General features: G+C 40.4%; 1 protein-coding gene across 1 annotated transcript; it reads left to right on the forward strand.

Annotated features, from left to right (window-relative positions):
• The first annotated feature begins 553 nt into the window (after positions 1 to 553).
• Positions 554 to 7,657, forward strand: LOC115541701 (uncharacterized). The gene is made up of 5 exons (XM_030353546.1): positions 554 to 703; positions 1,070 to 2,074; positions 2,275 to 2,430; positions 7,078 to 7,169; positions 7,552 to 7,657. Exons 1-5 carry the CDS (start codon positions 554 to 556, stop codon positions 7,655 to 7,657), a joined length of 1,509 nt encoding a protein of 502 aa, XP_030209406.1.
• The last annotated feature ends 5,589 nt before the right edge of the window (positions 7,658 to 13,246 follow it).

The following is a 13,246-nucleotide window of genomic DNA, read 5'->3' on the forward strand; positions in this document are numbered from 1 at the left end:
CAGTTTTGGGTCCAGAAAAACTGTGGGGGGAAATGCGCATGAGAACTGGAGTCTAATCAGATTTTTGCCTTTGTTGATTGGGCGGAGAGTTCCCTGTGAAGAGCCAGCTTGGCAGATCTTAACAGACCTGAAGGACATTGTTGATCTGGTCGTCAGTCCCATTCAAACCCAGGACTCCATTGCATATCTTGATTTTAAGATCTCTGAGCACAGAATTAGATTCCAAGAGGTTTTCCCAGACTGTCACCTTAAACCAAAACACCATTTCTTAGAGCATTACCCATATTTCATCCAACAGTTTGGTCCACTAGTTTCCCTATGGACGATGCGTTTTGAAGCAAAGCATAGGTTTTTTAAAAGAGTTGCCAGGAATATCAGGTGCTTCAAAAATGTGCTACTTTCCCTTTCAGAGAGACATCAGTATCAGATTGCCCATCATTTGCATGCATGTAGCTTTACCAGACCTCTATTGGAAGTGACAAATGTTTCCACTGTACACATCGATGTTCTTAACAAGGACATTTCAAATGCTCTGAGACAGATGTCTTCAGATATGGACACAGTGTGCATGGCCAAATGCGTGACATATGATGGACTAAACTATAAGTGTGGAATGATCTTGATCCAAGGCTCACTGAGAGGACTGCCAGAGTTTGGTGAAATCATCCAAATGGTGATACTGCAGGACAAGTTGATCTTCATTGTGAAGAAGCTCATTGGATGGTATATTGAACACTATAGAGCTTTTCATCTCAAACCATCCCCAGTCGAGAAAGTGGATCTTATTGAGCCACAAGAACTACATGATACGCATCCCTCCAAAATTGGAGGGATGCGTCTTGTCACATTGAAAAGATATATCCATGTTTAAAGGATGATCCCTCTCCATGTAATGTTGTTTTATTTTGTTCTCAATACATTTTATTTTTCATACCGAAAGCCAAATGTGGTCCACTTACAGAAGGTAAATTACAGGACATCAATTTTTTTTTTTTTTATTGATTAAAAAGGGATAGTTCAGTATTTTTTATTTGCCTCAAACCTTATTGTGCTTTTGCTCTCTTTTCAGACTGCCATGGCTCATTCCACAACTTCCAGACTTAAAGTGATTTTGGGGGACAACAACATTGAAAAACTGACACTTCCCAATGGAATACCAGAGTCACTAGATGACCTTATCGGCACGATAAGGAGTACGTTCGGATTAAAGTGCAGCTTGAAACTGCAGTACATGGACCAAGATTTTGGCAATGACTTTTTCAATCTGAACTCTACTGCTGAACTCCAGGATTTGGGGACAATCAAGGTCATCCAGCAAACAACGTTGATCAGTGCCACTGCATCCTCTGCTTCTGTTTCATCCGAGTCGGATGACTGTGTTTCACTGGCAAACGACACTATACTGCTTTCATCCCCCGAGTCTCTGTCATCTCGAACCAAGCAGTGGCCAGAGGAATTTCCAATTCCTCAATTTTCCTACGACACGGAGTTGCAGTTAGTGAAAGGTAATTCTGAGTGCCAGGTTGGAAACAAGTTGTTGACCTTGAGCTCCCGAATAAAATCTGATATCTTGAATAGAGTAGTTGAAGAAATTTACCGATATAAGGCCTACCCGGAGGATGCACATTTCTGCACAGTTGCAGAGGCCTTAATCAAAAAGCACCCTTGTTTAAAAGAGCCTGGCTCATTCAATGGCTGCTACGGCTGGAAACAGCGACTGAAGTACAAAATGGGAAACTACCGGACTCAACTCAAAGTGCTGGGGTGTGCAGAGCTGTCAGTAAATTCCCTGAGATCGAAATCAACGATGGATGCTTTCCCTGCTAAAAAGGTGAAGAGGCCAAAACGAGCCGAAGCCAACTTCTATCCATCCTTCCCTACTGGAGAAACTCAGGACAGCATGGAAAAAGAGAGAATAGAACTTCTGACAGATGTCAAGATGAACAATGAACAATGGGTAATCACGGACAAAATGGCTTGCACGTTTGCCTACAGACGACAAGAGGTGGTCAACCAAGAACCCAGCATTCAAGACTTTAAAGACCGGTGGCCTGCCTTGTTCCATCAGAAAGAGGTATGGTAACAATGGAACTGAAATGACTCTTGAATTGAACATTGTTTATTGACAGAATTTACATATTCAGTTAAACTTTTCGTTGCATTGACATTTTGCCTGTTGTGTATGCAGGCTTCAGTGTTTACGTTGTTAAAACTGAGATTGTATGTGAGGTAATTTGCATTTCCTTTTTATTTATTCACTGTCATTTGTTTTAGATCAATGCAGAGTTCCTGAGGCTCATGGCTGTTCATCTTGAGGATATGTTCTTTGCCCAGTTGGACATCCACTCAAGTCAGCTAATCAGAGTCATCCGTGCCAAAGGTGGATCAACACACCAAAAGAATGCTGACATCATGGACATTTTGGACCAGGTACATCTAGAGCAGGCATCTCCAAACGGCGGACCGCGGTCCGGGTCCGGACCAAGTGACGGTCCTATCCGGACCCGTGACCAATTTAAAATAATTTAAAAAAAAAGAACTTTTTTTTTTTTTTATGATTTCATTATACAAAGCATGATTATGTTAGTAAAATCATTTCTCACTGAAATACAAATTGAAAGGCAGAATAGTCTGTAGTACAGCTTAAAAACAGCAAAAAGCAATGATCTTCACAGAGTGAAGATCATGCACTCACCGAACTCCCCCCCTCCCTCCGTCTGTCACGGCATGTGCGTAATAGCGTCACTCAAAAAATAGCCAATCAAATTTTTTGTTAACCGGAAGAGAGATTTGGAATGAGAAAATGGCTTGCTCGAAAAAGAGGAAATTTGACCCCTAAAACAGACATTTTAAAGATGAATGGACCGACCAATACATGTTCATTCTCCCGCAAGGCAGTACAAAACCTTCGTTGTGTCTTTTATGTGTTGAAACAGTGGCGCTGATAAAAAGCGGGAATATTAAGCGGCATTACTAATCCAAACACAGATCCTTTGAGGAAAAGTATCCCCAGAAGTCAGAAGTAAGAGCGTGGAAAATATCCGAGCTGAGAGCTCAGTATGAGAGGTCTACGCGTGTCTTCACACACTGATTTACAGGCCAGCAACGTGCAAATGAATGCTCACTTAAGATTGGATGGATTTTGGGGCAACATAAAAAGCCTTTCAGTGACACGACTGTTGTGAAGGAGTGCTTGAACGCCGCTGCTGAGACGTTACTTGAAGGTAACCAAGGGGATGAATTGTGTGAAGAAATAAAGCAAATCCCAATGTGAGCTGCAACGACAACCAGAAAATCCGAAATGTTATCAGATGACACACTGTCACAGCTTCATGCGGCTGTTCAGAGTGCCCCATCCTTATGTGGCGACACGAGGAGGCTTTACTATTTTTATTTTCTGTTACCGACAACGCCACCTTGGGTTAGGGCCCAAGGACCTATACACTATGAGTATAATTGTCAGGTTCGTTCAATCAGGGAGGGCGGGAGACAGAGTTCAAATATAACAAAGCATTTTATTATTATAAACACAGTTTGACATAAAAGATGAAAAAGAGAAGTAAGCCCAACTGGGGAAGGACGTAGGTGCAAGCTGAGGCTTACCGGCTGGGAGAGTGGTCGTCAGGGGGAAATTAAATCCAACGAAAGAAACAAGGGCACCTCACACACACAGCAAAAACGTGAAGTCCAAACGAATAAAATCTAAAACAAAGCACACACACACAAAGGATCACCACCACCACCCAGGAGGACCACCGCCACCACCGTCGGCCTTCAGCTCTACGAGGAAGGGGCACAGTTAGGAGGACTCACAACTGACAGACAATATCACATAACAAATCAAATCAATAAACTAAAGAGTATTAATTTGCAATAACCAAAAATCACTCAACATGAAAGAAAACAAGAAAATTAAAGAGTCTCGGACCAGAGATATCAACTCAACAAGTAATCATAACATATGTTTTAAACAAATATAAACAAGAGCTCAAATTGAGAAGTTCCCCTTCCAAATGAAAATTAAATGAACAACGACACAAAAATTAAGAGATTAACTCAAAACGCACACACACACGCACACACACACTCCGAACCAGGGGTGAGTCCAGGCGGAGCTCGCAGCGGCACACCCGGGCGGCAGCTACATGCACACACCGCACCACGCACAGCAGCAGCGGGCCACAGGGCTAGCAGCTGGAGGCAAGCCGACCAGGGGCAGTAGACAGAGCCCCGAACCAAGTCGGCGGAAGTGACAACTAAGCAGCAGCAATGCCAATTAAGCAACAATCAGTATATAACCAAGGAAGGTATTCTCGGTTTTTGCGTTCTTAATCCCGGTTCTCAGTCCGATCATTATGCGTCCCTTCTAAAGCCGCGAACACACCAAGCGCGTACCTCGCATACCATGTACGCGCGTAACGCAGCTAAAATGTTGCTTGACCATTTTGTGTCAAAAATGGTCAGATACGCGCGTAACGCGCGTAGATGAGACCGCCCAAAACTCCCCCCCCCCCCCCCCAGCCTGTGGCTGCGCTGGATTTAGGAGTCCGAGGAAGGAAACCCAAACGCCGCCGTGTTTGGGTGGATGATAGAGTTTGGATCGGGTTAGATTAAATAATCTCGGATATAAATAACCATAATCGGGTTAAATAACTTCACATGGTGTGTCTGGTGTGTTTCCAGCATTCGTAGTGTTGATCAGCAGAGAAATAGTCCGCCAAGACGTTGAGGTTGCTTAGCAATCAGAGACTCTGTCCATGCAAGTGAACGGAGCGTTCACTCTTCGTCATAACTATCAAACCAAACATCCTCCACATTCACCGAGCGAACCTTATGAAAGTAAAATGCACATTTCTCGCTAGAAATGTTTCCACAAACGCATTTAATGGCGTAACTATGTTAATATTTCCACCCAGAATAAAGAAAGTTGCCGGCCGTGGCTGCCATGGACATGGCTGCGCTGGAGTCCGAGGTAGGAAACCCAAACGCCGCCGTGTTTGGGTGATAGAGTTTAGATCGGGTTAGATTAAATAATCTCGGATATAAATAACAATAATCGGCTTAAATAACTTCACATGGTGTGTCTGGTGTTGTTCCAGCATTCGTAGTGTTGATCAGCAGATATATAGTCCGCCAAGACGTTGAGGTTGCTTAGTAACCAGAGACTCTGTCCATGCAAGTGAACGGAGCGTTCCCTCTTCGTCATAACTATCAAACCAAACATCCTTCACATTCACCGAGCGAACATTATGAAAGTAAAATGCACATTTCTCGCTAAAAATGTTTCCATAAAAGCATTTGATGGCGTAACTATGTTACTATTTCCACACAGAATAAAGAAAGATGCCGGCCGTATGCTTCTGTCCAAGCTCACTACTCTCTGCCAGTGACGTCGGGTCAAGCTCAACGCTGATTGGCTATTGCGGCACGTTACTCGCGTAAAAAGTTCAATTTTTTGAACTCCTCGTACGCGCGTATATGTACGCGCGTATATATACGCGCGTATATATACGCGCCTCATACGCACCTAACGCGAGTAAAATGTTGCTTATACGCATGTAACGCTCGTACGCGTCTCATACGCGCGTAAACCAATGGTTCCCTATGGAAAAATTGCCGATTTCATACGCCTGATACGCGGGTAACGCTTTTGGTGTGGCCGTACCTTAAAGAGGGAGAGGGGTGTAGAGTATCGGCGTAGCGGGGGAGACAGCCACCACGCACCATGCGACAAGCAGACTGTTGAAGGGAGAGGAGCGCAAAGTGAGCCTAGCACCAGACCAACAGGCAAACAACAACAACACGCTCAACATGACTCACCTATGCTCTGGTCAATGTATTGGGGTAAACGACCCCAATACATTGCCCCGATTGTGATGAGGATCTCGGCAGATCTATTATAGTAAGGGTTTGAGTTTTAGTAAACCGCTGATGAATGTACGCAACACAGCATGCGGAGGTGAGCCTACCTGTGCTCTGAGGTGAGCGGCGAGGGCAACGACCCGGAAATGGATGGGCCGAAGAGGCAGGAAGCGAGAGTTCAGGAGGAAGGGCACGGCCTACTTTTATCCCCTCGACAAGCAATGATTGGCGAACGGGCCGGAGTGGGCGTGGTGTAATAGAAGTCTGTGTCCAAATAGCCGTATTGACTCATACCACTACACTTAGCCATTGATGAGTCTTCAGATGTAACGGATAATGCCCAGCTTTTGGTTTATGTGCGATTGTTTTATCAAGACAAGAAAGAGATATGTGAGGACCTGTTGGGTCTAACACCACTTGAGACACTGTTTTGCTTACTTGAAATGAAGGCCTAATGCACTGTGTTTATTTGAAGTGTAGGCCTAGTGTTCCTGTTCTGCTTACTTCACATGTAGGCCTTATGCACTTTTTCTGTTTACTTGAATTGTGGGCCTAATGTACCTGTTTTGTTTACTTGAAATGTTAATATGCGTTACTTTGTCTTGCTAGTTTTTCATGGTTAAAAGTAAGCTATTTGGTAATTGAAAAAAAAATTGAAATTATAAGGTAATATGCCGTGTTGATTGTATTTGACAAAAGAAGGCTATTAGGACGTGGTAGGTTCGGACCTTTCTTGGAAGGAATTTCTAGCAACTGGACCTTGTTCAATTTTAATTGAAGACCCCTGATCTAGAGCATCAAAAGTAACAAGTTTCCTTGGTTGCTTAGAGGGTGTCACGGTACCCCTATCTATTAAAGATGCATCATCCGGATTAGCTTAGCTCCAGCACCGGTAGCTAAGGGGAGCAATAGCGTGCCTCCGCTGGCAGCAAAGAAGATGAACTAAAATAATCACTATACGCTCCTGTTTATTTACCAAGTTATGTTATGCACGTTATTTCTGGCACGTGTTATTTTAGAACCAAATGCATACCAGTAGGAAACCGCATGGGATGTAAACAAGACGTCAGTGACTATAAGGAGCAGAAGAGAGGTTGCTGTGAAGATCCAGAACCGTTTAGATTTATACATTTTCAGTTAGGGGCCACAGTGCACCTAGTGAAAAAAGTTTCAGAGATTTTGAAGATTAAATTAATCAAGATTTTATTGTCCTAGACTGAGAACATTCATCTTCGAAGGGAGTGTGTCCTGAAAGTCCTCATCATCTTCCTCGGCGAGGATGCAGATGACCTGATCAAGAATATCGTGTACGTTTCTACAGCAATTTGCATTTCAGCTCATCTCATCATTTTTATCCTGTAAAACATAGACAATTTTGTCAACTATAATTACTGAAACCTGTTTGGATTGACTACATGTTGTATTTATAATATATGTAGTGATTCTTGCGTAGAGCTACTGGTGAAAAGGTCGGAGTCCTGCAAAACATCAAGACACAAAGTACTTGACCCTGTCATGATACCAGGCTTGGCCAATAATGAGATGTGTGGCTGAGCCTATAAAGGGCTCCAATCCATAAAGCACTATTCAGTGAAATGAAGTCAATGTGATTTTGCAGTTGTCTTTTAATGTGAGGCGTGAATAAAAGTGCAAAGTGATGACAGTGATGTTTTGTGTCATGTACTTCAGGACTCTGGACCAGAGGACATTCAAAGGGATCTGGAGCATCTCACTGTGGCAGTGTTTGTCATTCGAAAGGACGGGGAAGGACTGCAGGAGCCACCTGAAGACATAGGCATTGTCATCAAGGGCATGAAGGTGTTGCATGGACTGACTTCAGTTGCCTCAGCTTGTGCCCTGCTTCTAGGTTTGCTATATGCACTTAACCTTGCTTATCCCAAACCCCTTCATTTTACTTTCGAAGTGCTCCAGAAAATCATCATGCACCTTGAGCAACACAAGATGTCCCCCAAAGTCCAAAATCTGTATGGCAGACTTCAAAGCTCGCAGTAATGACACGCATCACAATTGATTCCTTTTCTGGACCCAAAAATGGCCTAGGGAAGAACAATGTTAAAGGATAAATCCGGTGTAAAGTGGATCTGGGATATGTTTAATATGATAACGAGATGGTATGTTAGTTTGGGAGAAAAAACGCATGTAGACACATTCTTAAGTTGGCTGTTTTCAGCCGATTCTACCATCGGTAGAATCCACGCTATAAACTTGGAATCATGGGGGCATCGTCTCATGGTAAAAACAAAATCACTATTTTAAACCACTTAAAAGGCTAGAGGTAGCCCGACACTTCTTTGGTAGTATAATAAGGGTCTTAAAATATAAAACAAGGCACTGATAACTTTGTACGTTTACAGATTGTTTATTAAAAATGACATTTTATACACACAATACCATCAGTAGTTCATCCTTCGACGCCATTTTGTATTTAAGACTCGATAAGTATCTTGGCAAACATGGAGCATGCGTATTGTTCACGGATGTCACAAGCTCTGTGTTCGTCAATCGACCTATCGAGTCTTAAATACAAAATGGCGTCGACGGGTGAACTACTGATGGTATTGGCCGTTTCTCAATTCCTAGCACGCGTACTATGGACTCGATGACTTGCAAGTACTAGGGTTGTGTCGGTCGCGACCGATTCGTTACAACGAACGAATCCCGAACGTGAACGACAAGAACTGGTTCCCCAAAACAAGAAGAACTGGTTCTTTGATTCTTTTTTTTAAACATCAACCAAAAATATGGTCACGTAAATAAAATATACAAACGAACAGAGCTTCGTCTCCCCGCGACTTATATTGATTGAGTCTACAACGTTCTCAAAGATTCAGCCAATGAGAGGTAGCAATGGTGTTTCAATGGCACCTGGGTAAACCAATGACAAGGCGGTACCGTCGAATATGCACGCTTTCTGTCTGACGTATCTTGGGTCATACCATTCGACATGGGGCCACTCATATATCCCCCTACATTTTTTCGAAAATAGACTTGACCTCCATCTGTTTATTGGATAAACGCATTTCCCAATCCCAGGAGTCTTTGCTCCATTCTACGTCAATTTAAGAACAAACAAAGGAATTAAACTGCAGTTCGTATTTTTTATTTATGACCATGAAAGTTCTGTAATGCCTGAACAATGAAGAATGAAATGTAAAGTAAAATAAAATTATAAATGTTAAACCATGAATGAAATATAGAAAGTAAGCAAGTGGTATAAATATTGGTGAGACATTTTTTTTTTTTAAGACGTAATCTGACGTAACGAACGAATCAAAACGACCGAATCAAATAAACGAATCGTTATAGTGAACTGAACTGAAAGAACTAGTTCCCGGAAAAGAATCATTTTGCCCATCCCTAGCAAGTACGGACTTGGCAAGTCCTTACTTCAAGCACAGACTTGCGAGCACGCGAGTACGTACCTGCAATTGGAACAGCAGCGGACTCGATGACGTCACCACCTCTGCTCGTCCGTTAACTGTGCTACGGCCTCATTTAGGCATATACTACTGAACAATATAAACAAATGATATAAAACAAAATCCCAGCCTCTTTCATTTTCAAATTGTATGTAAATATTCTGAATGAATAAAAATTGAAAAGATATGCGTGTCATGTGTATAAGCTATACACACACGACTTTATATATATATTAGAGCTGTCAGTTAAACGCGTTATTAACGGCGTTAACGCAAACCAATTTTAACGGCGTTAAAAAAATTAGCGCGTGATTAACGCAATTATTTTATTTAAAAAATATATATATTTTTTTTTTTCTTTGGCTCAAAACAAAGACGCAGTAGACTGACTGTTATGTTCAAATGACATTTGTTCAAAGCAGTCGTTTAATTGCACTATAGGCTCTTTTTTTGTATCGTCCTGCTTTGATCAGTATATGCCAATGTTGTTATCAATAAAAAATCATTTGCACAAGGCAAGCCGATGCACTTCACCATGTTGATAAGAGAATTAAAATGAGGAGAATTATGGGACAAAAAAATCAAGGGGATATTTAGCATAGAAAAATAATTTGCGATTAATCGTGAGTTAACTATGACATTAATGCGATTAATCACGATTAAATATTTTAATCGCTTGACAGCTCTAATATATATATTTATATATTATCTTATATTATTATTATTATTATTATATAATATATTATATAAATATATATATAAGTTAAGAGTAACTTAAGCTACAGTTGTGCGTCTTCTCCATATGTCCGCCATCGTACTGCTGCGAGTGCGAAATGCATCCTGGGATTTATAGCGGTTGCAAGCACACACGAGCCACCTCCGATGCATGCTCGGTGAAACAGCGAGATCGAGCACGCATCAAGAACACTTCCGGGTTTTACGACAGTACTCGCTTGATGCGTGCTTCGAATTGGAACAGTGCTCGGGCAACGACTGATGACGTTTCACGAGTCCACGAGCACACGAGCACGCACAAGTACGCGAATTGAGAAACGGCCTTCGTGTGTATAAAATGTCATTTTTAATAAACAATCTGTACACTTACAAAGTTATCAATGCCTCTTTTTATATTTTAAGACCCTTATTATACTACCAAAGAAGTGTCGGGCTACTTCTAGCCTTTTAAATAGCGATTTCGTTTTTAACATGAGACAATGCCCCCATGATTCCAAGTTTATAGCGTGGATTCTACCGATGGTAGAATCGGCTAAAAACAGCCAACAGCCAACATTTTGTATTTAAGACTCGATAGGTCGATTGACGAACACAGAGCTTGTGACATCCGTGAACAATACGCATGCTCCATGTTCGCCAAGATACTTATCGAGTCTTAAATACAAAATGGCGTCGAAGGATGAACTACTGATGGTATTGTGTGTATAAAATGTCATTTTTAATAAACAATCTGTACACTTACAAAGTTATCAGTGCCTTGTTTTATATTTTAAGACCCTTATTATACTACCACAGAAGTGTCGGGCTACCTCTAGCCTTTTAAGTGGTTTAAAATAGTGATTTTGTTTTTACCATGAGACGATGCCCCCATGATTCCAAGTTTATAGCGTGGATTCTACCGATGGTAGAATCGGCTAAAAACAGCCAACTTAAGAATGCGTCTAGATGCGCTAATTTGCTCCCAAACGGACATACCATCTCTTTATCATATTAAACATCCCAGATCCATTTTACACCAGATTTATCCTTTAAGACATGGGGCCTGTGAAACTCAAGCCTCTTTGGGTTTTTTTGCCTTGTTTAAAGAGACAAATATTCTTCAAACCACAAGATGATACACATTGATTTTGTTGCAGGTTTTTCGTAGAGGAGTTTTTTTCATTTTATGTGGAAAGGTTACATTTTTGTTTCCATGTGTTTTCAAAATAACAAAAAATACAATCTGTTAATGCTTAGAGCTCAAATACCTTACTGAGGTGTTACTGTTAGTGTCATCCATCGTTATGCACACTGTTAGTCCGATTTAATTTAAGTGCCTTTCATATATACTTTTGCTTCTTTTTTTGGAAGTAAAAAAACAACCTGCAAGTCATTATATTGAGAAACTATCTTAATATGTTGGTTAAATATAACCATATTTGGACTTACTAGTTCAAATGTATTTTCAAAATATAGGATGAAATGTTGATAGTTGCGTTATAATAACTTGCAGGATTATTTTTTTGGTAGAGGTGTTCTATATGGTAAAGATTTTGCTTCCCCAAACTGTTATGCACTTTTTATGCATTAGTATTGTGATTGTTAAAATGCATGTTTGCATAATACTTTGGTGCCTACTTTGGACTTTATTTAGATGAATGGTTAAACATTTGTAATGTATAGCTTTTTGCCTCACACTCCGGCTCAAACACTGGTAGTGAAGGGGAGCAGGTCAAAAGAATACTTTGCAATATCACTTATGCTCCTGTGTGCTTGTTGGGACTTGTTTGAGTTAAAGGACAATTCAGGTATTTAGCACATAGGCAGGGCCTCACTATGGTCATACTACAACCTTTAGTTTTGAAAATCTACCTCCTCTCATTTTTGAGGATTTTTTATTTGGCAACAATTTCAATAGCTGGGGTCTTTCATCCTAGACAACCCTTTCTAGGTTGTCTAGGATGAAAGACAACCCAGAAAGGGGGCTCAATGTGCTAAGTACTGGAATCGTCCTTTAAGCTATCCTGGATGAGCGACATTTGTCGACTGCTATATCAAATGCATGCAGTTACAGGAATGGTTAAGCAATTGAAAATGACTAAAATCTTTTTGTAGTATAAACTGTAAATTTAACCTGTATGCATTTAATGTGAAATATGTTGGAAGATATCGGCATGTTGTGTTTTATACTTTCATATAATAAAGTATTTAAAAGAAAAAAAGATTTGAAAATGTGATATTTTTTTGAAAGCCAACTTAAAATTGTAATTGTAAGAAAGTATTTTAATTATGTTGAGTAAACTTACATTTCACATTAAGGTTACATTAAAAATATTCTTAACCTCAATTCAGAATATTGGGTTCTAAGGAAGCAGTATCTTACTTTAGGATATAGCAAATAATTGAGTTGGGAAAATAAGGAAATTTTAATTTGTTGTGCATTAATTTTAAGTTTGATTGATGCAAATTGTTTATTTGAAAACTAACGTTTTAGTCATTTGATCCGACTTAAAACAATTGGGTTAGTCTAACTTGCTATTTTTATTTGAATAAACTTAATTCATTTACGTGTTACCAATTGAAGTGATTAAATTAAGTTGATCCAACTATTTTCTTTTTACAGTGTAGTCATGGCCACTAAAGTGAGGAAAGATGATCTAGCATGTCTTGCTTTTTTACGTACACGTATTCCTTCCTGAGATGACAGAGGTATTTGGAACGGTTTTAACACCTAAATGTCACTTTCTTATACATTATCCTCGACTTATTTTATTGTACGGTCCTCTTCATTCTCTTTGGTGTATGAGATTCGAAGGCAAACATCAGTATTTAAAGAATTTGACTAATAACTGTCGAAATTTTGAGCAATCGTCACCAGCTCAAACAATGCTGGGAATATTCCCCCATCAATGTATTGGGTGATTTTGAAAAAGTGTCTGGTAGAAGTGTGAGGACACCATTATTGTCTCTTCCTATTGATCTTCAGACTTCTCTAAAAGTAAATCTGAACTTCAGAGATTTAGAATTGGAAGGCAAAGCAATTCAGCGCGTCTCCGAAATGACTGTAAACAATGTCAAGTATGCTGTTAGAGATGTGTTCACATTAGACCTTTTGCATATCGAAAAAATCCCTGTGTTTGGGCAGATCAAATACATTCTTAACATTGGTACTATGTGAGTGCTTTGCAGTAAAATGTTGATTCCATTGTCCTTTGACTCGCATTAGCATG

The sequence above is a fragment of the Gadus morhua genome, chromosome 4 (genome assembly GCF_902167405.1).
Source record: "Gadus morhua chromosome 4, gadMor3.0, whole genome shotgun sequence".
Lineage (NCBI taxonomy): Eukaryota > Metazoa > Chordata > Actinopteri > Gadiformes > Gadidae > Gadus > Gadus morhua.

Bases quoted from the DNA above. Each gene is read 5' to 3' on its own strand.
- LOC115541701 (XM_030353546.1), top strand. From the start codon at position 554: ATGGACACAGTGTGCATGGCCAAATGCGTGACATATGATGGACTAAAC. The intron at 704-1,069 runs GTGAAGAAGCTC...CTCTCTTTTCAG, and splicing joins AGGACAAGTTGATCTTCATT to ACTGCCATGGCTCATTCCAC. The intron at 2,431-7,077 runs GTACATCTAGAG...TTATTGTCCTAG, and splicing joins TCATGGACATTTTGGACCAG to ACTGAGAACATTCATCTTCG.